At 42.7% G+C, this 27051-nt stretch overlaps 1 protein-coding gene and 1 long non-coding RNA gene across 4 annotated transcripts; one reads left to right on the forward strand and one right to left on the reverse strand.

Moving 5' to 3' along the window:
• Window positions 1-8566, forward strand: LOC116977677. Of its 2 annotated transcripts, XR_004413278.1 has the most exons (5): window positions 1-124; window positions 932-979; window positions 2470-2648; window positions 3867-3901; window positions 8311-8566. It is a non-coding gene; the product is annotated as an uncharacterized LOC116977677 (long non-coding RNA). The 2 variants fall into 2 exon arrangements; XR_004413277.1 differs by lacking the exon at window positions 1-124 and having other exon boundaries at window positions 131-979.
• Window positions 1675-25702, reverse strand: LOC116977676 (regulator of G-protein signaling protein-like). Of its 2 annotated transcripts, none has more exons than XM_033028344.1 (6): window positions 25574-25702; window positions 22521-22645; window positions 20277-20410; window positions 15834-15917; window positions 13382-13433; window positions 1675-1804 (listed from the first exon to the last, which is right to left on the reverse strand). In XM_033028344.1, exons 1-6 carry the CDS (start codon window positions 25679-25681, stop codon window positions 1765-1767), a joined length of 543 nt encoding a protein of 180 aa, XP_032884235.1. In that variant the 5' UTR covers window positions 25682-25702; the 3' UTR covers window positions 1675-1764. The 2 variants fall into 2 exon arrangements, with proteins under 2 accessions (XP_032884235.1, XP_032884234.1); XM_033028343.1 differs by lacking the exon at window positions 1675-1804 and adding an exon at window positions 9266-9440.
• Window positions 25703-27051: the final 1349 nt, after the last annotated feature.

Below are 27051 nucleotides of genomic sequence, written 5' to 3' on the forward strand. Positions count from 1 at the left end.
GCTAGCCCGCATGTTTTAGGGGAAATCGGAGCACCTGAGGGAATGTGGGAAGAAACCAGAGCACCTGGGATAATACAGCTCCACTGTGCTTCACATTTTAGTCGATCGCGCTCCATTCCAACAGGTATGTTCTTACTCCCTGTGCCCCAGAACCATCATTTGCAATGCTGATCTTAATTTCGGGTGCTATTCTGTGCCACTTTTTGATGATCCAGCAAAAATACTTAACGGAAACATTCCCCTGTAGTCTGGCTACATCCCTAATATAATTTTTTTCTTATGACCATCTCCCATGTAACTACAGGAGATGCAACATCCAGCTTTTCACCCTTCCCAATTTCAACAGCCCATTTTACACAGGTAGATGGGCCAATTGTATTAATTTAGAACATTGTATTTGCTGCTCATAATGTAACTCCTGTAAATTGGGAGCAGTAGATGCAAGTTTGCAGACTGTCTGTGACTCCACAACTTATTACTTTAATTCCCCTTTCCACTTGGTCCCTGACTTTTCGAACCTTGATAATCTCTACTGCTCTCAGGAAACTCAAGGAAAGGTATGCCTGAGAAATAGATGCAAGGAACTGCAGATAATGGTTTATATTAAAAAACACACACAAAGTGCTGGCGTCATTGCAACTAGCAAAATTATAGCCTTTTGGATTCTATTTTGTGTTTAATAATTTTGCATTTATCTGTATTTTCTGCATTTCAAATTTTACATTTCCAGCATGTACATTGCAATATTTCATTAATTTATTAATGATTCAACCTCTATTTACATCTTCAACCTGATTTTTTTTTTTTTGCTTGTCATAGTACCAACTTCACCTGACTTCTAACCTCTGAGACCCTTTTTCTTTTTCCTTCCTTATTTCTTTGTTCTGCACCATAAAAGCTATTAATCTTTGATTTCTTTCCCCCCTACTAGACTTCATGAAAGGTTTAAGTCTTGCACCTGTACTAGCTGTTTGAGATGGTGAGTACTTTCTGCATTATCTCTTATTAATGAAATATATGTTCTGTGCAACAGAAATCATTGTGTAGATTCATCCAGTCCCCCCCACCCTTGAAGATGAGATACTAAAGTAAATTCTTAGAAAACGACTGCATTAGGTGAAACCCAAAACCTGCCTTAAGTGGCACCTGACCCTGGTCTGCTCAGTTTACTGACAAACCAACAGGAGGAACAGACTTGTGTGAATTTTTTGCAATTCACAAGATGCAGCAGCAGTTTTACAGATAGTTGTGATATTACAAGTCAGTTATTACATGTTATTACCAGTTAAGGTACAGTGATATTTGAGTTGCCATACTAAGTGGAAAAATAACAAGACACGCAACCGCATGAAAGTTAACATAAACATCCACCACAGTGGATTCCACTGTGATGGAAGGCATTAAAGTTCAATCTTCCTCTTTGTTTTCCTGCGGTCAGGGTGGTCAAAGCCCCCGCAGCCGACGATTGAAGCCCCCGTCGGGGTGATCGAAACTCCCATTTCAGGGTGGTTGAAACTATCTCTGCAACCATGGAGCTCCCGAATTGGCCTCTTCTTACCAGAGGCTTGACGATGTTAAAGTTTACAGGCCCTGCGGTTGGAGCTTCGATCCCCGGCAAAGGGATCGCAAGCTCCGCGATGTTAAAGTCCCACAGCTTGGAACGCTAGGTCGGTCTCCAGGAAATGCCGCCAACTCCACGATGTTAAGTCGCAGTAGGAACTGAATTGGGTATTAGTGAAATATGTCTTTAAATGGCAGGCTAGCTCATTGTTTTGTCACCAGTGCCTTCCCTTCAAATGTTGATCTGCGGCAAAAGGACACAGATGATGATATTGATATTTTGCAGATTCTACCGTGAGGCTCAAAGTAAACGCTCTGATGTGTCCAGCAGCCTGATGTGTATATTGTTTGCCAAAACTATAAAGCAAACTGGCTTGTATATAGTTAGCTGCATCTTGTATGTGCACACATTAATTTATTCAGTGTAATTCTCTAACCTTGTTTTTATTTATTTTTTTAAATTATTTTTATTAGAAGTACGGTAAATTACAATAACACACAACACATATATCTTAATACATTTTTTGTACCGCTTCATTTTTTTTATTTTTTTTGTTTTTATTATGTTGCTTATTGTTATGAGTCAAATACTAACTAATTAAAGTACAAGCCTGCAAATTTTGTCACATGTAATGGATTTTGATAGACATAGAAACCGTTAAGGCTCACTTTTGTAAAGTATGGTCCTGCGTTATTTTTCTATTATTCTGGATGGCATGCTCTTATTTAAAATCAGTTTATTTTCTGATGTAATACTATATAGGCGAGGCTCAAAGAGGGGACAGCTTATAAAAAAATAAAAATAATTGTGATTGTCCTGCTTGTAACTACTAATTGTGATCAAGGGCTGTTGTGTAAAATTGGACTGGGTCAATATGTCGGTTATGGATACGTCCTTCTATGTTCCAGATCACTCATGAAAATCAAGCTTGGACATTTACCTGGAAGGATGGCTTGCAGAAATCCAAGAAGTAAACACTTAAAAAGAAAAATAGGATCTTTTTGAAGTGTAAATCCTCAATCTGGGATTGTATTTGGATCAGTGTGTTTTGTAAAAGAATAATGTGAGGACGAATGACCAGCACTGGGTAAATATCTCTGAATACCTTATTTCTTAACGGTTAATGAGAATTTTTGTTGCTTGTTTTCAGAAGTTTTTGTTAACTGATATTAGGGACCCACGACTACTAAATGAATGAAGTTGTCAATTTGGCATTGACAATTTGGGGGGTAAAATGGACCACAAATGGTACTGTGGAAATACTCGGAAAGATGTACTGATAGAAGTGGCACAGCAAAGGAACATGTCTGCTTAGACCATGATGGCAGTTTAACTGAACTCGTCTTCCTGCATGTGGTCTATATCTCTCTCATCCCTGCATGTTTGTGCGTTTATTATATATTTTGGACCTAGCAGCATGTTCCTGGCACTTACTACTCCCTATGTGGGGGGGGGGGGGGGGGGGAAGCAAGCTTACCTCTCAAATCTTCTTTAAGCTTTCTTCTTCTGTTCTTAATCTATGACCGAGTATTTGACATTTCCATCCTGGGAAAAAGACAATTATCTACCCGAGACACAAGGAACTGCAGATACCGTAATTTTGAGTATGACGTACATTACTAGAGTAACTCTGGGTTGGGTAATATCTCCGAAGAACATGGATAGGCCATGATGACGCTGCCTGACCGGCTAAGTTACTCCAGCACTTTCTGATTACCTATCTTTACTATCCATCTCATTTTTTTCTTCTCAGCTTGCCCCTTAGCCTGTGCTCGAGAAAATTTGTTCAACTTGTAGCTAATATTCTCCAGATAACAACCAAGTGAACCTCACTGTGCCCTCTCCAAAGCCTCTCTCATTTAATCCCCTTATTGTATGTCAAAGTGCAGGAAATGTCTGTTTGAGTTTATATACTATACTTAAACAGACTACAGCAGTTCATCAATAAAGCACACTGCCATTTTATAAAGAGCAGTTTAAGGTTAGCAAGTGTAACGGATTTTAATACCATCTACATAGTTTGGAAAGTGGGGGAGAAGTTTAGTAATCTCGTGTCTATTGGTACTCGTATTCTGGTGTAAATTTGATCAGTGATGCAAATGATGATGATGAGTATTGGGAAATGTGATGTCGTTGATCTTCAAGGCAAGTGATCTTCAAAGTAAATATTCTGATGCATCCTGCTGCTAATATATTATTTGCATGTAGGTGGTTGTGAGGACATACCTTCATTGGCATCTAATGTTAGATGCATGCACTATGTAAGTTGTTATGGACACTAATGATTGTTTTGTGCTGTTGGCAGGGGCTTCAGTTCAAGTCGTTTCTTTTTATCGTGAGGTAAGTGAATGATTATTTGTTGATACTTATTTGCTGATGTTTTGAGACTAGAATGTTTGTTTAATGACCAAAGAGGGATAATTATTTTCTTGAATCATGAGCAGAGAGGGTTGTTTGCTTCATTTTTATTTTGCTGTGATTTAAATAATCCATTTTAATTTGGGAGTTACAACTTCAGTGCCCTTGATGTTGTGGTGGCAATCTTCAGTACGGGATTTCTGTGGTTAATCCAGAACACTTGCCATTAGTTTTTGGGTATGGGCAGTAAATGCTGACCTTGTTGACATTGTCCAAACCTCAAAATGGGATAGAAAAATGCATGTGCTTTTCTGCAGGGTAATTGTGTGAGACTTGGCAGTATGAGCCTGGATTCATCCAATCCTCCTCTGCCTCTATCCTTGAATGTGAATGTGCTACACAAGACCCTAAAATTGAACTGAGCAGCAATTAGACCTGCAGCTGTCAGTTAGTGAATCCACTTGCCAGCAGGCCAACTGCGACAAAATGGATGGTTTATTTTTCTAAAACCACAGATTGGTGCATTGATAAATGTTGTTGCAGTACAACAACAAAAAAACACTTGCCATTGATTTTGTCCATTAATAAACATTTCTTGTGAGGTATTTTTTTATCGAGGGTTATCACCAGAAAGGCATGTATTGGCTGACTAAATGGTTTGAGATGAATGTCCAGAATTGTTTGTCATAAATTGCAGGGTGCAAGTGATGACTTACTTTTTTTGCTGACTTTAATGAGGCTGAAAGTAAACGCTCTGATGCATTCTGAAGTTTGTGCATACACACATGAAGCTATGAAGGCATCTAAACTACCGAGTTCCTACAGCAGTTTGTGTTTTATTCTAGATTCCAAAATCTACAGCCTTGTCTCGAATCTAAACATCTGTCATATTTATGATTTTTTTGGTGGATATGGTAGCTACTAACACTAATCTTGAGCAGCTTTATGTTCGTGGTGATTTCACCATGTAGCTTGAAGTAAATACTGTACGTTAGAGTTGAGTGCATATAATTTTCAGTACAGCTGTGAAGGAAATGGTCGTCTTGCATGTAGTGGGATTACGTGTTGGTCTTTTTCTGTGCCCATCTCATTGGCTGCCTTGGTGAAAAAGTAAATGCAGGTGATGATTCTTTAGTAAAGGCACCTCATGGTTTATGTGAGGGTTGCGTACTTGAAAAGCAGCACTAAATTAAATCCCATCTCCATCCATTTCTGCCTTCTGCAGAGACTGTTCCCTCTGCAACTTCCTAGTTAACTCATCCCTTCCCACCCAAACCACCCCCTTCCCAGGTACCTTCCCCTGCAACCGCAGGAAATGCAACGCCTGTCCCAGTACCTCCTTCCTCAACTCTGTCCAAGGACCCTGACTGTCCTTTAGGTTACGCAGATGTTCACTTGCACCTCCTCCAACCTCATCTACTGTAGTCATTGTTCAGATGTGGACTCTTGTACATCAGCTAGACCAAACGTAAACTGGGTGTTTGTATCACTGAACACCTTCACTCAGTCCATCTGGACCTACTCGATCACCCGGTTGCCAAACACTTTAATTCCCATTCCCACACTGACCTTTCTGTCCTAGGCCTCCTCCATTGTCAGAGTGGCGCTAATCGCAAATTTGAGGAACAGCATCTCATAGGGCAGCTTACCAGTGGTCTGAATATTGATTTCTCTAACTTCAAGTAACCCCTGCGCTCCCTCTTTCTCCATCGCTCCCCTACCTAAGTCGCACCAGGTTCCCGTTCTCACCTCGCAAACAGCTAACAATGGCCTGTCTCCTTTATCATCGTTACTCTTTTGCATATCTTTCATTCATTTGTTCTATATCTTTTCCCTTTCCCCAGACTAGTTTGAAGAAGGGTCTTGACCATAAACGTCACTCATTCTTTCTCCAGAGATGATGCCTGTCCTGCTGAGTTACTTCAGTATTTTGTGTCTATCTTCATTAAATTAAACAAATTAAACTATGCTGTCAGCATTAAATTTGAGTGCGTTATACCAAACAAATAAAATGTGAGGTGCCTGTACTGTTTCCATGCCATGAATTGGATATAATGTGATAGATGAATTTCGAGGAAACAATTTGCATTACGCAGGCCATATTGATTATAACGTGATTTTCATAGAGAACTGCGTAAAAATTAAATTGATAATTGACAGACAGAAAAAATGTCTAGGTCCTCTTGGCAGTAATTAGATACAGTTGTCTCAGTCCTTCTGTTTCATATCCAGTGGGCATTGAAATTGACAAGCCATCTCTTCTATTGACGGAGAAACAAGATGCTAGTTGTTTTATATTGAAACGTGTAATGGTGCCTGTTAAACAATGTAACATGATGCTTTTAGTATTTTTAGTTTGCAGTAACAAAAATATATTTAAAGCTGTAAATTGTTTAAATTCTGCAGGGTACAAATCTGCAGGGTACACAGCTTACATCTGTGGCCATGAAGTCATTCGAGCGCATTATTCTTACTCACCTCAAAACCAGCACTTCCTCCAACTTGGACCCACACCAATTCGCATACAGAGCCAACAGGTCAGTGGAAGACAGTCAATCTGGCCATTCATCACACTCTGCAACACCTGGAAACCGCCAACACGTACGCCCGCATCCTGTTCATGGACTTCAGTTCGGCATTTAACTCCATCAACCCGGTTAAACTCTTCCATAAATTAACGGACATGAACATTGACCCCTGCATCTGTCACTGGATCTACAGCTTCCTTTGGAACAGACAACAGAGGGTGAAGATACATAACACCATATCTCACCCCCTGCACCTCAGCACAGGAGCCCCTCAGGGCTGCGTCTTGTCACCCTGGTTATTCTCACTCTACACAAACCAATTCACATCCCAGCATAGTTCAGTTAAAATATATAAATACGCAGATGACACAACCATCATAGGTCTCATCTCGAACAATAATGAAACAGAATACCGCACTCAAACACACAAAGCAGTCACTTGGTGCACAGATAATAACCTCTTACTCAACACATCAAAAACACACAAACTCATCATTGATCTCAGACGTAAGGCACAACCCAAGACCCCCCCTACTCATCTCAGGCGAACCCATATCCACCACTGACTCATTCAAATTTCTTGGCACTCACATAAGCAATAACCTCAAATGGAAAATCAATTCAAATCACATCTACAAAAAAGCCAACCAAAGACTCTTCTTCCTCCGCCAGCTCAAGAAGTTTAGAGTAAGGAAACACCTCCTAATCCGAATCTACACAGCCATCATCCAAAGCATGCTCACTTCATCAATTACAGTCTGGTTCAGCAGTTTAGACACTCACTCCCGTAATAAATTACAGCGTATAGTTAACAAAGCATCCAAAATCATCAGCACTCCCCTTCCATCAATAGAATCACTCCATCACAAACGGTCCGTGTCAAGGGTGAAGAAAATCATCTCTGATCCCTCCCACCCAGCTCACCACATCTTCCACCTGCTGCCATCAGGAAGGCGCTACAGCTCACTGCCCGCCAAGACATCTCGATTTAAAAACAGTTCTTACCCACACGCAATCCGAATTCTGAACACACTATGACAACAGCACATATCCTCCCCATGCATGTACTGTATATTGTATGATGTTGTGTTTTATGTTATGTTTAACGGGAATCAGCCTACCTTGTAACATCCTGTACTGAACCTGAATTCCACCAGCTTGACTGTGTGGTCATTAAATAATCTAATCTAATCTAAGTCTGACATTCTCTAGCCACTGAAGTGGCTCTTCCCTTTTCATCACCGCTGACACAATTGTTTTTCTAACAAGATTGTCTATAACACTAGCTTTCTTAAAAAAGCCGCCATCATATTATAGCAGAAGGGCGGCACGGTGGCGCAGCAGTAGAGCTGCTGCCTTACAGCGCCAGAGTCCCAGGTTCGATCCCGACTACAGGTGCTGTTTGTACGTTCTCCCTGCGACCTGAATTTTCTCCGAGATCTTCAGTTTCTTCCCAAAGTCGTACAGGTTTGTAGGTTAATTGGCTTGGTATAATTGTAAATTGTCCCTAGTGTGTGTGTAGGATAGTGTAAGCGTGCGGGGATTGGTGCAGACTCAGTGGGCTGAAGGGCCTGCTTCCGCCCTGTATTGCTAAATAAACTAACTGCCTTGTAAACTTCTTTATACTTGTGCTTGGAGGTTAGCAGTGATGTGGAAATTGTGGCTATTGGTACTGGGCTTTGGAGTGATTACAATTGTTCTGTGACTTTTAAACAAATTGTCATCTAGAACTAGTTATATGTATTTTGATGAGTGTATGGTTGTTTTATGATGAAGAAAGAGGACTTGGAAGTCGGACCGGTCATTTAAAAACATATCAACATCTCCAGCTGCTTTCTAAATTTTTATTCTGTTTTCAAACAGGGGCTGTCACATGAGAATGGACTTTATCGATGGATGCTCAGAGCTTTCCAGGCCACTTGAATCCACAAATTACAACAATTGCAGTTGCCTATTAGAAGAGCTGACAAACTTCAAAGAATGATAGGATCTTGTTGGAGAGAATCCTCTGGAGGATGGGGATCCCTTCCAGCAGGAATCTTTGGAGTGTTCACCAGGATCTGATCGTGTGTTTAATTGTGTCAATTTGCTGGTCAATTAAAATTAATAGCTGATTTAAGTATGTTTCTGTTGGCTACATTATTAACAACACAAAACCATAGGTGAAAAATGAAGTTGTGCTTGATGTTAATTATAAGTCTTTTTAAAAACATTTTTTGTTGCCCTGCCAATATTTATCCAACTGCTCTTCCCTTTGGGATTGCATTTGTCTTTGCTATGTTCCACAGTAGAATGTAATGTAGAGTTGACATTGCACCCTGCAAGCCATGCCCCTTTTGCATAGCTACTAGCACATTTCAGATAGTGAAATCCAGCACACAGACCTCTAGTGCTGTTTTTACCTACCTACAAGGTAGCACAGCTGTGATGCTGTCAGTGTACAGTTTGCATCTTTTTCCTGTGAACAGAGTATGTTCTGATTTCCTCCCACAAGCCAAAAGACGTATAGGTTCTTCTTGTGTATGCACAGCCTAAAGTTGTTGGACAACTTGTGCTATTTGATCTTTTGTTTGTGTACTCGGGTTGATTGCATTAGTTGAAACAAGGTGGAACACGTGAAGGTTGCACCCACCCCACGTATAGGTTGATGGGTTATTTAGCCAAAGTAGATGAATGGTAGATTCTGGGGAAAGTACATGCCTATACGCCAGAGCCTTTTTACAGTGTTTAGAGGACTCGTATAATTCCTCACCTTTTCTTTCGGTTGGAAGTTACTTTTTACCGGTTTCACCGAGAGAAAACTTGAAAAACAACCAAAAAAATATGAAAATTATTTATTGTAATAGAAAGCTCAATCTCTCGCCTCCCTTGCAATGTTTCCAGTTTACTCCCCTCCTCAGCTGTGCTCGTGGGCGCCTTGCTTTTGGTAGGCTGAATTCTTGAATTATGTTGCCTTTTCTTTTCTTCCCTTTTTTCCGACTTCTGCCTGATTACTGACCAGAGCACACATCCCAAATACAAACATCATTTGGGAAATTTAACAAAGAACAGTGCATATAAAATACCTGGCAATCAGTCACAGAGAGTAAAGGTGTGAATGGACAATAGTTACAGCCAAAATAATGCCTTGATTCATGCTAGGGAATTAGTTCAGAAGCATATGTGTAGTCCAAGGGATGGATGATAAGAGCATGGTAGAATATAGAGATGTGGAGCAGAAGACTCACTTATTCAACAGTGGCTGAATGGGAGATGCCAGAGAGTAATGGTGGATGGTTGTTTGTCAGGTTGGAGGCTAGTGACTAGTGGGGTACCACATGGATCTGCGTTGGGTCCACTGTTGTTTGTCATGTACATCAATGATCTGGATGATGGTGTGGTAAATTGGATTAGTAAGTATGCAGATGATACTAAGATAGGTGGGGTTGTGGATAATGAAGTAGATTTTCAAAGTCTACAGAGAGATTTATGCCAGTTGGAAGAGTGGGCTGAAAGATGGCAGATGGAGTTTAATGCTGATAAGTGTGAGGTGCTACATCTTGGCAGGACAAATCAAAATAGGACGTACATGGTAAATGGTAGGGAATTGAAGAATGCAGGTGAACAAGAGGGATCTGGGAATAACTGCACAGTTCCCTGAAAGTGGAATCTCATGTAGATAGGGTGGTAAAGAAAGCTTTTGGTGTGCTGGCCTTTATAAATCAGAGCATTGAGTATAGAAGTTGGGATGTAATGTTAAAATTGTACAAGGCATTGGTGAGGCCAATTTTGGAGTATGGTGTACAATTTTGGTCGCCTAATTATAGGAAGGATGTCAACAAAATAGAGAGAGTACAGAGGAGATTTACTAGAATGTTGCCTGGGTTTCAGCAACTAAGTTACAGAGAAAGGTTGAACAAGTTAGGGCTTTATTCTTTGGAGCGCAGAAGGTTAAGGGGGGACTTGATAGAGGTCTTTAAAATGATGAGAGGGATAGACAGAGTTGACGTGGATAAGCTTTTCCCACTGAGAGTAGGGAAGATTCAAACAAGGGGACATGACTTGAGAATTAAGGGACAGAAGTTTAGGGGTAACATGAGGGGGAACTTCTTTACTCAGAGAGTGGTGGCTGTGTGGAATGAGCTTCCAGTGAAGGTGGTGGAAGCAGGTTCGTTTTTATAATTTAAAAATAAATTGGATAGTTATATAGACGGGAAAGGAATGGAGGGTTATGGTCTGAACGCAGGTGTATGGGACTAGGGGAGAATACGTGTTCGGTACGGACTAGAAGGGTCGAGATGGCCTGTTTCCGTGCTGTAATTGTTATATGGTTATGGGGGACATACTTGTAAAATTGAAATTGTTGGCCACAAGATATCAACATGAGGGAAAATGGAAGGGGCTTGGCAAAAGGTGCAGATTCAGGTCATGGGGAAAATAGAGCAAGGTACAAGTTGTTGGAATATTACCTCAGGGACTGGAGTAAAAGAGGTAAGAGACCAGGAGAACGGCAAGGGTCTTTGGGGGCAAGGACGTGGGCCTCAAGTAAAAGGGATGAGATCCTGTGGGAGAGGATTGGCAGGGCTCGTACAGTCTTTGAAAGTCCTGGAGTTTGAAACACTTGTTTTCAAGACCTTGGCATTTTCATATTTCCTTGAAAATTCACTTTTAATTTTAAAAGTATTCATGCAGAGTAATGTGGCGTTTTTTCATTGTTTATAATGCGTATTTCTATTAAAAGTCGGGAAACATTGTTAGAAATGTTTGCTAACGGCGTCCCCTGTAGGCGGGAGGGGAGGACCACTGAGGAACACTAGGACCCAGCAGTCAGACCACATGCTGTCTGCATGAGAGGTTGTGGGCCTGGTGCTGAGGTGGAGAGTGAGTGCGTATGGGGGTGTGTGTGTGCAACCGTACAATATTTTGTCATATTGTTAAATTTAGTATATGTCTTGTATTAGTTATACACTGGGATGGAGTGATAAGCTATAATCTTGTTTGACCCTCTTGGGAGACTAGCTTGCCTGAAATCAAAATCTGAAATGATGCCCCTGTTTGACAGCTGACACCTAAAAAATTAGCAATGCAACACTGGGTAGCGTGAACTTACACGGCAGTTTGTCGTAGGCTATCAAGTTGAGGGTTTCAATGAAACTTTGAAATCAAAAAAGCAGTTCCATCTTTCCCATTAATGTGGTTGCATAAACCTTTATGATTTCGTTGGATAAACTTGATTGATGGCTATGTGTTTTGTTTTGAATTTCTTCCATTTGTTTTAGTTAAGTTCATTTTTGAGTCCTTTACATTTATAAAACTGACATTTCTTGGCAAAAAATGTGCCAAATATATAATGTGGCCCTAATGCTGAAATGTTTGGAGGCCCTTGTTGTAAGGTATAATTAAAAAATAATACAGTATAAATTAAGGGTAAACATTAAGGAAATTGTCATTTCAAGGTATAATTATCAAAATTTTCCTGTCTCTAATTAAACAAGGGAACAAGTATGTTACAAGTAGGTGTAATATAAAATATTTTCAATATAACAAGTGTAAACGAGCAAGGAGTTGGTGTCATTTTAAGGTATGATTATCACAGATTTTCTGTGTAAATTAAATGACAAGCAAGTAAAATATGTTATTTTAAGATACAATTAAAACAAATTACAGTATAAATTAAGGGTAAACAGGCAAGAAAACTCATTTCAGGGTACAATTTACAGAAAATTTCTGCCCCTGGACCCCCATCTGTTCCTATTTTTTCTTTTTTTTCCTGTCTCATGCCTGATGACGACAGAAGTCAGTGCAACAGGCCTGTAGTCATTAAAACCAGCAATCCTTGTGTTTTTGGGTACAGGGACAATAGTGGAGACTTTGGAGCAGGCAGGGACTGGTTGAAAAGCAATGTTTTCCATTATCATGGTTTCAGATTGAACAACTAACGTGAGAAAATGGATCATCACTGCTCTACGAACATAGATAAGTTAACCATCTTGTGTGTACTAATTATTATGTAGTTCTGTGCAACCAGGACTAATGGATTTGACTGATTACCTTCTCAGATTTCCCTGAAAATCAGTGTCTGTATAACAGAGCACACAAGTAACAACAGAAAACAAGGTCTCAACTCTAAATTCCAATAGGCATTTGGCAATAATCAAAACTTCGAAGGAACTTTGAGTTGAAAATAGATTTTTTTGCTGTGTTCTTTGTACCAGAGGTGTGCAAAACATGATTTTCAATGAAATCTGAGATGGTGACCAGCCAACCTTATTTACTTTTATTTGGTACAGAATCCAATCATCCAATACCAAGCAATTTATATACATCTCCGATTAACCATCAATGTTTGCTGGATTTTGGTCCTTGAAAGTCCTAAAGTGTACGAACCCTGATTGGGGTCTATGGGGGCAGAGGTAAGGGCTTATGGGGAAAGGGACAAGTGCAGTGAACATATTTTCCATTATTAAATATAAAAAATCTGCAAATGCTTGAAATTTGAAATAAATCAGATGTTGGAAACAGGTCAGCCAGCGAGAGAAACAGTTAACATTTCATGTTAGCTTTTTAGCAGAACCATTCTAAAGAAAGATCAAAGATCACAAATGTGAGTTTCTCTCTGCAGATGGTTTTCCTGACCTAGCAACATGTTTTAGTTTGTTACCACTTTGCTTTAGTAGTGAAGTAAATAATCCTTTGGTAGACACAAAAGTAACTCAGTGGGTCAGGCAGCATTTCTGGGAAGAAGGAATGGGTGACGTTTCGGGTTGAGACCCTTCAGACTGTCTCGACCTGAAACATCTCTCATTCCTTCTCTCCAGAGATGCTGCCTGATCTGCTGAGTTACTCCAGCATTTTGTGTCTACCTTCGATTTAAACCAGCATCTGCAGTTCTCTCCTACACATAAATAATCGTTTGCACAGGTCTGGCCAAAGAAATACTAAAATGCTCACTCACCCATTGGCAGGGCTTGGGGTGACATTTCTCTGTCCTGAAGCTTCACTTCCCGCTGTACATTAAAATAGCAAGGTCTTGTGGTTAGCAGAGTCTTACACCTTTTGTCTTGAAATTAATTCTGGAATTCCTTAGGATCATTAGTCAGACAGATGCCCCCTCCTCACGACTTCCCACCTGAGGCTGAAGGGCCCGTTTCTGTCCTGTCTATTACTATGACCTCTCCCACTCTCGGACAAATAGCAAGCTCCACATGGGTCTTAAGCTGTTTTTGAATGGAAAAACTGCTGTGCAGACCTCGGGGTTGGAGTTAATAAAAGTGACTGACACCCCTTACACTCACCTAATATATGGTAATAACTGCAGAATGCCTAAAATAGGCAGATACAGGAGAATTGGATGTACAATCTCCCCACTCACAGAAAGTCAGACAAACTCCTTTCCTACGCAGTTAGGCAGATGTCCCACAGTCAGACATGTCTCCCACTCACAGACAGAAGGTCTTCCAACTACCTCTCTTACGAAGAATCAAATAAAGGCCCCGCTCATTCACAGTTTGGCAGTCATCCCTCCCAGTTACACACAGACAGGTGGTCTTCCCACCCCCAAACAGTCACAGTTACTCAAACCCCTGGCGCCAAAGGGTCTCTTTGACCATTGTTTATGGGCTGCAAACTGGTATGCCGTGTATGACCTGAGATTCTGTGTAGCATTATGTCAGGCATGACAGCACATCTTATTGTGGCGCAGAAGACAATTTAGCCCATTTTGTCCATGCTAGCTTCCAAATGAGCACATGCATTACAGACCAGAGGGTAGGACCACTCAAGGATAAATAAGGGATTTTATGTCGAGATAGGATTAATTTGGGATAGTCGGCACACATTGTGCGAGGGAGGTCATGTTTTACAAATTTTATTACGCTATTTTGAGGAAGTGACAAAGATGATTGATGAGAACAGTGCTGTGGATGTTGTCTACGTTTAGTAAAGCATTTAACAGATCCCTCAAGAAGATTAAGGTTCCTTGAATCCATGGAGACATGATAGTTTAAATTTAAAATTACTTAGCCGTAGGAGACAAGACGATAGAGGTGAGGATTGTTATTCTAATGAGGTCTGTGACCAGAGAGTTCCACAAGGATCAGTGCTGGGATCTCTTGTTTGTGATATCTATATAAATGACTGGTTCAAAAATGTATAAGAATGTATAAAATTGTAGGTCGGCTGATTAGTAAGTTTGCTGACAACAAAAATTGGTGGAATTGTGGACAATGAGAAAGGTTGTCAAATGAGCTGGATTGGGTTCTTAAAGATAGCGGAGTCAGGGAATATGGGGAAAAGGCATGAACGGGGTACTGATTGGGGATGATCAGCCATGATCACATTGAATGGCTCAAAGGATAACAGTAGGACATAGATAAGTTGGAGAAATGGGAGATAGGGCTTAAATTAGACAAGTGTGAGATTTTGCCCTTTGGGATTTCAAATGTAAGAATAAATTATTGGCAGGAACCTGAAGAGCATTGATCCACAAACCTACACGAGACAATATGCAGCCGTAAAGTTAACTGACCAGCATGCCCTTTGAAGAAACTGCAGCACCCATGTGGTCACAGGGAGTACAAAAGCACATGAACACCAGAGGTCAGGATAGAACCTGAAGCGGTGGGATACCAGCACAGCTGCGCTATAGTGCTGCCACCAATAAGGCCATCCCCTCTGTGGTGGCGGACTGTTGGCACCAGCTATGGGGAGAGATGGTGGTCGTGCTGACCCTTGCCCTCTTCCATCTCTTGCTGCCGCGTATTTAACTGGATGCCCATAGGCAAGAATGGTGCTCGCCTGTATCCATGCTCTGCTGTAAGTAGCAAAAACACGCCTGGTGCGCACAGGGTTTGTGGAAAGGTGAAGGTGCCCCCAGAATGGTGTAAGCAGTAACATCTCATTTTGAAGAGGTCAATGGTGGAGTTAGCCAAGCTTCCTTGCTACTGTGGATTTCATCAGATCAGCACTCAGTCACAGTGGTTGGAAACCGTACAGATGAAATGTTGTATCACTCCCATCTCTCAACCCCCTAAAACCTTCCATCAGATAATGTAGCCACTGTGAAAACTACCATTGATCATCAGATACTCATACGGTTCCTGGATACCTGGCGCTGTCCATGGGGAAAGTTCCTCCGGTCATCTATGAGTTGAGGGAGTGGCAGATCCCCCCCCCCCCCACACAGCCCCAGGTTCTGAAGTGGACACGGAAGTGGAATATACAGTAAGTACAGTTCCCATGGGGTCAGTCTGTGCTGATGAAAACATTGAAGAAGGCCTGTGTTCAGGAGTATACATCACCAGAAACCTCAGTAATACACAAAGTACAAACAGCAGTGTTAAGTACATATAAATGAATTAATTCTAAACTGGGAGCCCAAAGGGGTCCAGTTTTACAGTGAATCTCACCTGTCTCTGAATGTGCATCATGCTCTACAGGGATCAGCATTTGTATTCCTTTGGCTAATGTGAATCTGAGAATCGGGACATCCTCTAAAAAAATGTAAACGGACAATTTACTCATTCCAGTCAATAAATCTAGCAAATGCAGAAGAAATATATTGGATCTCTGTGAATGATAAGATTTCATTTAAATTGATTGATTTTTGAATCACCATTGCAAGATTTGGTTTTAAATGATCAGTGATTGAATCTGACAAAGGCTTGGGTAAGACAAATTAAAATTATCTGCACATACAAAGGTAATATACATTTGTGTTAACGCAATCTTTATCAAAACTGATACTGATATTAGACGAGATTATTGTGTTTGGTGCTGGGCAGATTGCAACCCTACCAGTGATGTTTATTAGGATTTAATCCTACAAATGTGTTTCATCAAGACTTTCTAATGAAAGATAAGAGAGAAGTTAATCTTCAACCAGCGTAAATCTCTCCCTAATTTGAAATCATGAGATTAAATTCCAGTCCGCAGTAACCTCTCCAAGCCCTTCTTCCCACCAAATCCACACCGACCGGCTACTGTATCTGTTCATACTAGTTCTATGTATACCTGAACTGTTTCTCTTTGCACGGGTGCTGCCTGATTTTCTGGGTTTATCCAGTATTTTCTGATTTTATATCAGATTTACAACATCTGCATTTCTTTTGAAATTCACACACAAACTGTGTGTAAATTTCATAAGTTCCGCTTAAGAAAACTGGAATCGTAGTAGTAAACTACGTAAGAGGTGGCAAGAGTGAGTCGATTGATGGAAAAACCTAAAGTCACTAAGCCAAAAGGCTACATTATGAACACTGAAGGTAGTAGTACACTAGATTGGAAGAAGTGCAAACAAATCAATGTTTTGGTCCCTGGATGGTGGGAGGAAAGAGGTAAAAGGGCAAGTGTTGCAAATAGAGTGATTCCTTAAAAATACAGTAAGATGTGGGAGGTAAATATGTGCATGGTTGTAAAATCTTGCTGGGGGTTGGACTATATTAATGAACTGTTTGAAAATGGACTATTTTTCCAAAAGCAGAAACCCGTTCACAATGTTGCCTTCTTACGCTGCGGAAACCAAACTTAGATTGGGTGATGACTTTACGGATCACCTGCACTCAATCTGCAGGGGTGACTTTGACCTTACTGTTTCGTGCCACTTTAGTTCACAACGATGTTGTGCATATAAAAAGGTGCTGGTTTGCATGTCGTTTCTTGCCGTTGGTGTCTTTTGCGGATCATCATCATATAAGCTGTTTAAGGGCCTGACTGCCTAATTTAATTAATACATTTTATTTCTTAATTTCTAATAATCATTTTGCAACATTAAACATTCCAAGAAAGTGTGAAAATCAAAATTTTAACTAGAGGTGCCAGTATGCTGTAGTGGTGCATTCCATCACAAATAAAGCACTGGTTCTTAATCCTACTCTTATTCCGACCTGCCTGTCTGCACATCCTCCACTGCCATAGTCAGTGAACATATACTAGAATACATATACATATCATATCTTTCTAGGTATTATGCGATCCTCTGGAATGAACATTGAGTTCTCCAACTTCACATAAATTATCTAGTCAGGTTGCATTATTATCATTACATCCCTTTCTCTGTCCATTTTTGGTGAGTCCTCGTGCTACCCATCTCTTTTGTCTTATACTTCACTTCCCAACCCAACTGCTAGCCAAGCTGTAAACCCTCCACTCCTCCCCCAGTTCTGAAGAGGGGTCCGTGACCATAACGTTGACTGGTTTCTCCTTCCACAGATGCTGCTTGACTGGGCGAGTTGAGTTTTGTTTATTGTCACGTGTACCGAGGTACAGTGAAAAGCTTTTGTTGTGTGCTAACCAGTTTTTTAAATATTTATATTTCATAGCTCTCAGAATCTATATTTATAATGACATAGCATTTTTGCATGCTTTGGTGTTAATTGTGACCCTGTGAATTTTACATTTTCACTTCAGTCACCATTTGCTAAGTTTCCTTTTGTCTTTTAAGATTCCCCTTTGATGAAAATGGTTCCTAATTAGTTTGCACCAGAGCAAAATGCATAGTGTTGGAGGAACTCAGTGGGTTAAGCAGCATCTGTGGTGAGAAATAGACAGACGATGTTTCGTGTAGGGGCCGTTCTTCAAACTCAGTCACTGTCCCTTTAATTCTTCATCCAACTCCCTGATATCTCCATCCATGGTCTCCTGCACTGTTGGTATGAAGCCCAATGTAAGCTCAATGATCAATAGTTCATGTTCAAGAAGGAACTGCAGATGCTGGAAAAATTGAAGGTAGACAAAAGTGCTGGAGAAACTCAGCGGGTGCAGCAGCATCTATGGAGCGAAGGAAATAGGCAACGTTTCGGGCCGAAACCCTTCTTCAGACTGATGGTTCATCTTCTCTCTGGACACGCTGCAGGCTTCCAGAAAGAGATCTAATTTTAGAAAGAAGATAGGAATGCCGGGGTTACTTGAAGTTAGAGAAATCAACACTCATATCACTGGGCTGTAAGCTGCCCAAGCAAAATATGAGATGCTGTTGCTCTACTTTTAGAAAAACAGATTGCTTGTTCTATCTGTACCAGAAACAATTCTGCTGCAGGTTGCTGCACTTTTTTTACCATCTCAATGGACATTGTCTGTCTGCCGAACTTTTCCAGCGTTTTACATCTCATGTTAGGTTTCAGTAACAACTCTGACCTGCATTTCACACTTCTCTCTTGATAACAGCTCCCATTAATCTATCAACCAGATGGCTCAGCAATCAGTATAAGCACATCAACAAACCTGACCTCATGCTATTCACGGTATTCCCTTTGCTCCAACCACCCCTATCTCTCTGCAACTTAAAATGAACTTGCTTTCTCTCTTGAAGACACAAGGGACAGCAGATGGTAGAATCTTGAGCAAAAATTAAAATGCTGGAGGTACTCAGCAGGTCAGGCGGCGTCTGTGGAGGGAATGGACAGATGATATTTCAGGTCGTGAACCTTCTACAGACCCAAAATGCTATCTGTCATTCCCACCACAGATGCTGCCTGACCTGCTGAGTCCTTCAAGCACTTTACTTAATGCTTTCTCGCTTTCCCAGTTATACTGATGGGTCTCCAACCTTCTGCTTTTCTCTCTATATATATTGTCCGACCTGCTGACAGTTTTCAGCATTTTCTGTGTTTATTTCAAATTTCTAACATCTCCCATTTTTCAATACCTTAACTATTTTTGAAGTCGATCCACATTAACCATACAAGTTGTTTCTTAGAGCAAAAATAGATTTTACTTTAATAACATTATCTATTTTGGTTACAAATGAAGCCACAGCTTGTTTTCTAATTTTCTTTCAAACAAGAAGCGACCAATAATAGCTTCTTATTTTAATGTATAATATGCTTAAGAACACTATCTGATTGCAATTATTTTAAGACATTTTGGGATCAGAACCCCAAATAAAATTGAGTCTGGATCCAAAAAGCTCCTCAAATAACAAATGCTTAGAAAAATAAACTAAATTTTACAGCAAAGCAAATTTCTCGCTCACTGCCAATTTTATACTCAACCTTTAAATGTTTCCAGATCAAGTGACTGAAAAGTCAACATTTTCAGAATTTCTTCCTGCTTGAATGAATTACCATCAAACACATCAAAAGAGGTACAATATAATTTAGACATAATATACATCTCCCTGTACACAACAACAGACACTCCAGAGGCAAGAAAGGCGTGAATTACATATATGTAAAAGCCTATTACATTATATTTTCATCACTCAAAAGGAGACCGTAATGATGTTGGCACTCAGAACAATCAAATTCTTCTCCCAATTCTCTATAACTATTCTCTCGTGCATGCCTTAAACAACTCCCTGCCCCCTGATTTTCCCCACAAGCCACCTACACCAGAGGCAATTTATAGGGGCCAATCAATCTAACACAGACATCCAGGACAGATAAAGACTTGATCACCTGTAAAGCTCAGCTCTCTTTAAACTGCCGCCTTTAAACATTCCCTCTCAGATGTGCTGCATGGTTTAAATATAAAGTAAAGCTTCCACTTTCTGAAAAAATATCGTTCAAAAATGTGCTCAACATAAATGTAAAGCTCCCACAAAATGTTGCTATCAAACATCGGCAGAGCTGGTAAAACATTGGATCGGCACAACACATAGCTCCTTCTATGCTATCCCATCCAATATCACGAGGCTGGCTATGACAGAGCAAAGAAGGGAGGGACTACCTGTCCTGTTAAGCATTCCCAAGGCAGAACTACATGTGTTAACGTTGAATGTTGGAGACCCCTCTCTATGACAACAATTATTTCAGAGGAAATACAGTTGGCTAGCATTTGAAGCCCAAGTTGGAAATATCATTTGGTTTAAGTGACCTTGATATTTTCCGATTGGCACTTTGCCCATTCCTTACCTCCTGGAAACAAAGGGTTTATATGAGAAATACGATATTCAATAGATTGCTTCAAGTAATTTGGCTCAATGTACTCCTTTCTCCATTGTCGTGTGGGTTTGCCGAATATTTTTAAGGCATTTTTGACACAGAATCTGTGGGAAAGGCGAGAGGAACATCATTGTGATTGGGATTGGATAATTATAAAAGCATCACTCCAATTTACATTTATATTGAAAACAGAAAATGCGGGAAACACTGAGCAGAACCTTAAAGTCATCAACCTGAAATGTAAACTGTTACTGTTACCACCATGGTATCTGACGCTGAGTATTTCCACCATGCCGTCTCCCCCTTCTCTCTCCCCTCTTCTCTCTCTCTCCCCTCTTCTCTCTCTCTCTCTCTCCCTCTCCTCTCTCTCTCCCTCTCTCTATCTCCCCCCTCTACCTTCTCTCTCTCCTCCGTCTCCACCCCCAGTCGGGGGGGGGGGGGGGGGGGGGAAATCACCCTGGTGTGGAGGTTGGGGTCCGATGGTCTGTGGCTGTGGGATGCTCCCACGGGTGGAGAAGGGGAGAGAGGGGGGGGAGGTGGGGAGGTGGGGAAGGAAGGGAGGGAGAAGGGAGAGAGAGGGGGGGAAGTGAGTGGAGGAGAGAGAGAGGAGAAGAGAGAAGAGGGGGGAGAGAGAGAAGGGGGAGACGGGAGCGTGGAGTTCATTTTCCCACACAAGCCACAGGGCAATCTGAACCCATGCACCAAGTTGAAAGCGGACGAAAGTGCTCGGGACAGCCCCCACTCTCCCACAGCCACCCTCTGCGGGCTGTGGGTCGGGTGGAGCGGAGGTTTGGGACAATGTTCATGCCTTCACAGTGATGTGATGGACGCGGGGGTCTGGTGACCAATCGCTGACATGTCCCGGCAACATCAAGTCCGTTATTGGACTTTTCTGTTGAGCAGCAGTCGGTCCTTTGGCCTGTAGGTGATGCCGCCTTTCGGGTAGGTGGCGTTACGACAGAGCGGCCATTCGGTAAGTTTGCTTTTAGGCGACGCAGCTTTTCGGTTCCTTGGGTTTTAGGCGTCCCGCCCTTTCGGTTAGTTTGTATTTGGGTGTCCCATCCTTTCGGTTAGTAGGCGTTTCGTCTTCGGACTCTTTCGGTTTATTGTCGTTTCGGCCTTGTTTCCATTCCGTTCTTTGGCTTCGACTTCTTTGCTTCGGCCTCTCGTCCGTCGGGGGCATGTCCGCACACGGGTGGGGAGGGCTACACATGTGATGGACCCGGTTAAGTCACCACTCTCTGCAACGACTTGCGTACTTGTGCGTTGGAAATTCCATATCAGGCCAAGATGCAATCTTGTTAGAGTATTCAGTGACATGCTGAATCGCTTTAAACTTTGAAAAACATAGAGGTGCCGGCATGCCTTCTTCCTAATTACATCTGTGCTCTGGGGCTAGGTGGGACAGGTCATCTGAGATGTTAACCAACAACCAGGAATTTCAGCTCCCAACACGCTCCACCCCCAATGAAAACTGGAGTGCGGTCTCCCGACTTCCCCTTTCTGAAGTCAATGATCATTTCCTTCGCATTGTTGATGTTCAGTGGGAGGTTGTCATGGTAACATCTAGTCTGGTTTTTCCAGCTCTCCCACATGGTGACATATCACAGTCTGTGATTTGGCCAATAACAGTGGTGCCCACAATGACATTGGAAATGTGCTTAGCCTTACTAGCTGGGTGTAAGGAGGGAGGGTAAGCAGACAACCTTGTTGATGGTCAGTAATGAGATGATGTTACCAATCTGCTCTGATTGAGGGAGATAAGAAAGCTCAGGTCTCAGAGCTTGGTGATGAGCTTCGAGGGGATGATAGTGTTGAATACAGAGGTGTAGTCGATGAAGACACCCTAATGGATGTGCTCCTGTTATCTAGATGGTCCAGAGTGGTGTGGCAGCAACTAGTGATCCCGTTCTGGCAAAATGCAAATAGAAGCAGATCTGGATAGTTTCTGAGACAGGAGTTGGTTTGTGCCATAACCTACCTCTCCAAGCACTTAATTACAGTGGATATAAATGCAACGGGATGGTAGTAATTGAAGCAGGTCAGAACTTTAGTCTGCAGAAGGTTGACAATGTCCTTGAATACTCCAGCCAGTTGGTCCGCACAGGTCTTTAGCTCTTGACCAAGTATGAAGGACTTCAAGGATCCTGGAACACTGGCCTTATCAGTCCGACCAAGCAGGGTGATAATGCTCAGTGCAATCTTGGGGCTAACCTTCTCCAGAAGTGTAAGAGAGGAAGGATCACAGTCATGCGTGCGTTGTGAAACAAGCTGGGTTCCAGCGCTCCGTATCGCATCCCCATAATCACTCGATCTTTCTCGTACTCTGAAATGTTCACCTGTCCAAGGAGAGAGGCAAGAATGAGTACTGCAGAGAATTACATTTCTGTTGCTTTCTACTTCAAAGTGGCCGCACCTTCTAGCCCAGCACCGAGCTGTCAGGTTGCTCAATGAGTAGCTTGCTCACCCCTCAGAGCAGTGGTGCAGTGCTAATTATTTAGGTGCCAGAGCTGTCAAACAGGAGCGTCATTTCGGTTTCGCTTGGGGGGGGGGGGGGGGGGAGGGGGACACGTAACCCAAGAGGGTCAAACAAGATTATAGCCGATCACTACATCCCAGTGTATAGCTAGTACAATAAAACATATAATAATTTAATAATCTGACAAAATATTACATGGTTGCACTCACTAATTATCGAGCAAATAAATATAATTATCAAGCAAATAAAAAGACGGTAATCATGTATTTTTACAGAGGTGGCAGCCCGGCACCAACTCGCCCTGACTCTCCTGAAATTCTGGGTCTTCACACTCACTCACACAGACTCACCCCCACCCACTCACGCACACCCACCCACCCACTCACACACCCACTCCAGAGCGGTCCCTCCACCGGCCGTCCTCGACTAGACCGCCCGCCTACAGACCGCGATGCCGCCTGCCCGGCCACCACGAGGCGAGGTGGCCACCATGAGGAGCAGCAACAACATCCACCGTCTCTCTGACCCTCTCCGCCTTCCCGGCCAAACCCAGACCCAGAGTTGGATCATCGAAACTGTCGCCCGTGGCTGCTGACTCTCACCGCCTCCCCGCCACTGTCGCCGACCTTCACTGTCTCCCCGGACACCGATACCGCTGCTGCCGACCCGTATCTCTACTCACGGGCCTCCACCAGCGACTCCGCCGACCCTCGCCTCGCCTCTCCACCGGTAGATCAGAGCCATCACCTCACCAGAGTTCCAGGCGCAGCACTAGGCCCACAACCTCCACAATACAGACAGCACATGGTCTGGCTCTGCTGGCTCCTAGTGCTCCCCACCCTCTTTTAATCAGATTACCCCAACCACACACCCGCTTGTTAAAATTCCCCGTTTTTTTTGGTCTTTTTTTAACAGAGGTGCTCGAGGCGGAGGCATGCATTTCCAGTGTCATTCCAGAGGCGTGAGCACTTGGCCCAGCCTGACATTCCACAAATGAGGGTAGTCATTCAGATGAGACATTATATTATGGCCCCATCTGCATCTGATACAGAAGCAGGTCATTTGGCTCATCAGTATCATGCTTGCTCCGGAAAAGCAATCCCACTAGCCCTGTTTCTCAGGACATCTGAAACTTAATATCTCTGATGCATTGCGATGAACTCTCCTGTGCTTCTTTTGCCCACGAGGAATAATTTACAAACTAATTTCCCAATAGTCTTTAGGATGTGGAAGGAAACATAGTGTTCAATGGAAACACATAGTTATACAGCACGTAAACAGGTCCTTTGGCCCTACTCTACCAAGATGTCCCATCTAAGCTAGTCACATTTACCTGTGTTTGGCCCATATCCCTCTAAAACTTTCCTATCCATGCACCTTTCCAAATCTCTTTTAAATGTCATTATTGTATTTGCCTCATTACACGCATCTCGTTCCATATACCAAGCACCATGTGTGACAAAATTGCCCTTCAGGTGCCTATTAAATCTTTCCCTTCTCCACTTAAATCAATGACCTTTAGTTCTTGATTCTATCACCCTAGTGCATTTACACTCCCCCCCCCCCCTGGTTTTTAAGGTGTAGGATTATCTTTTTGGATGCAAAGAAAAACAAATCCAGGCATTTAATCTAAATGTTAAGAAGCCAATGATTTAAGTAGACGTTAACGGTTTCATTGGTCAGAGTCTGGGCAGAATTTCTGCTTGAGAACCAGAGATAAAGCACCACATCTCACCGTGCCAAATGTACAGATCTACTTCTGCAGTTGTATAGGGCTCTAGTGAGACCACATCTGGAGTATTGTGTACAGTTTTGGTCTCCTAATTTGAGGAAGGACATCCTTGTGATTGAGGCCGTGCAGCGTAGGCTCACGAGATTTATCCCTGGGATGGCGGGACTGTCATATGAGGAAAGATTGAAAAGACTAGGCTTGTATTCACTGGCGTTAAGAAGGATGAGGGGTAAATCTTATAGAAACATATAAAATTATAAAAGGATTGGACAAGCTAGATGCAGGAAAAATGTTCCCAATGTTGGGCGAGTCCAGAACCAGGGGCTACAGTCTTAGAATAAAGGTGAGGTCATTTAAGACTGTGAGAAAAAACGTTTTCACCCAGAGAGTTGTGAATTTATGGAATTACCTGCCACAGAGGGCAGTGGAGGCCAAGTCACTGGATGGATTTAAGAGAGAGTTAGATAGAGGTCTAGGGGCTAGTGGAGTCAAGGGATATGGGGAGAAGGCAGGCACGGGTTATTGATAGGGGACGATCAGCCATGATCACATTGAATGGCGGTGCTGGCTCGAAGGGCCGAATGGCCTCCTCCTGCACCTAGTTTCTATGTTTCTACTGAAACCTTCCCGAAGCCTGTCACTTTTCTCAGTGTGTTTAAAGGTAGGTGATGCCATGAAAGAGTAGCCAAGCCGAGAGTGATCCCATGACAGTTCGGATTACTTGAACTGTGTAACACTCAACGTGTTCCCTTATCAATGTATTACTGTGTGTTAGTTATGGCAGTGGCCTGTGTTCGATCCTGACCTTGGGTGATGTCTGTGTGGGGTCTGTGTGTTTTCCCTGGGACCACGTGGGTTTTCTCCGGCTGCTCAGGTTTCCTCCCACATTCCCAAAGCCTGCAGGTTATTTGGCTTCTGTCCATTGTGTGTAGGATAGAACTAGTGCACGGGTGATTGGCGGTCGGCACGGACTCGGTGGGCCAAAGGGTCTGTTTCCACACTGTATCTCTAAACAAAAAGGAAAGAAAATGAGAAAGACGGGGGGGCATTACTCACCCGGAGACGTGGAGTGGTGTCCGCCTGCAGGAACAACCTGTTGATCATCTCCCCCTTGGCCCGAAGCAAACCCTCATAGATGTCATCGTGCATTCCCATACGGGCCATGATGACCGCAGCTTCTGATCGCCACACGTAACTGGAATGGTACAGCTATTATCACCACGCACGGCCAAAGACTAGACACCACAATCACTCACACATTCCTCTGTGACTGCTGGAGAACCTGTGCAGGTGGAACTTTGTATCTAAAGTTTGGTTTACCAGTTCTTGGAGTGGTTAATGGCACTGTTTAGAGGGAGATTTAATCTTTATTTTCCTTCTGTTCTAAAACGGAACTGAATTGGGATCTTTTGGGTGGATATTTATCTTTTCCATCACTGTGTACCTGTGTGTGTGTGTTTATGTGGTCCCTCCCATCACTGCACACTCCCTCTTCCCTACGGGTAGATTAGATACCCACCCACATCACGTGTCAAGCATCTCAGCTATGCCAGCTGGCAAAGGAGTCTTCCCTGGGTCACATCAGGAAGTCTGGGCTTGTGAGAGGCAGTGGGCCATGACCTCCCATCACCCAACCATCATTTCAATGGCGGGGAGGGGTGGGGAGTGGTTGGCAGCGCTGGGGCGAGAGGAAGGAAACCACAACTTCCCAATACTGGAATTCCAGCTGAAGCCTCAGGTAGAGAGGGAGAGAGAGAGAGGTAAATCTCTACCCTAGCACCACGTGTAGCACCACAGGATGCTGAACCATCAATGATATTGTTAGTTGCTGCTGAGTTCAACAGCACCTGGGCAGTATTGAGATTGTGTTTAACAGCCGCCCCTCTCCTCACTCTAGACGCTCAACCCAGCAATGGATGGTGACGCATCACCTGGGAGATCTGCAGCTTTCCCCCACCATAAACCCACTTGTCTAAGGAAGGGATTGATTTCACTTGAAACTTCCTGTTCCCCAATCCCACGGGATTGCGGGTCTCTGTGTCGATGGGACCTGTGCCTTAAATTACCTCCTCACTGTGGGATGAGCCCGAGCAGGAATGGCTTTTTCTCTTTTGCCCTGAGCACCACGTCGATATAATCACCTACAGCACATGCACGCAGTCTCACCATAACCACTCACACACATACATCTCACTAGAACCATTCAATGGCATGCATGCTCCCATTGCATCTACTCACACTAATACACACTCTCAGTACTAGTACATGGGCACACATTACAACCACCCACTGGCACACACTCTCACTACAGCCACACACACACGCACTGACTCCCACTACAGCCACACACACACACTCACTACAGCCACACACACGCACTGACTCCCACTACAGCCACACACACACACTCACTACAGCCACACACACACACACTCACTACACCACACACATGCTCTCGCACTGTAACCACATGTACACTCTCTCGTTACAACCGTTCACAAAAGTGCACACTCTCACCACAATCACACACATGC

The sequence above is a fragment of the Amblyraja radiata genome, chromosome 10 (genome assembly GCF_010909765.2).
Source record: "Amblyraja radiata isolate CabotCenter1 chromosome 10, sAmbRad1.1.pri, whole genome shotgun sequence".
In the NCBI taxonomy this organism is placed as follows: Eukaryota; Metazoa; Chordata; class Chondrichthyes; order Rajiformes; family Rajidae; genus Amblyraja; species Amblyraja radiata.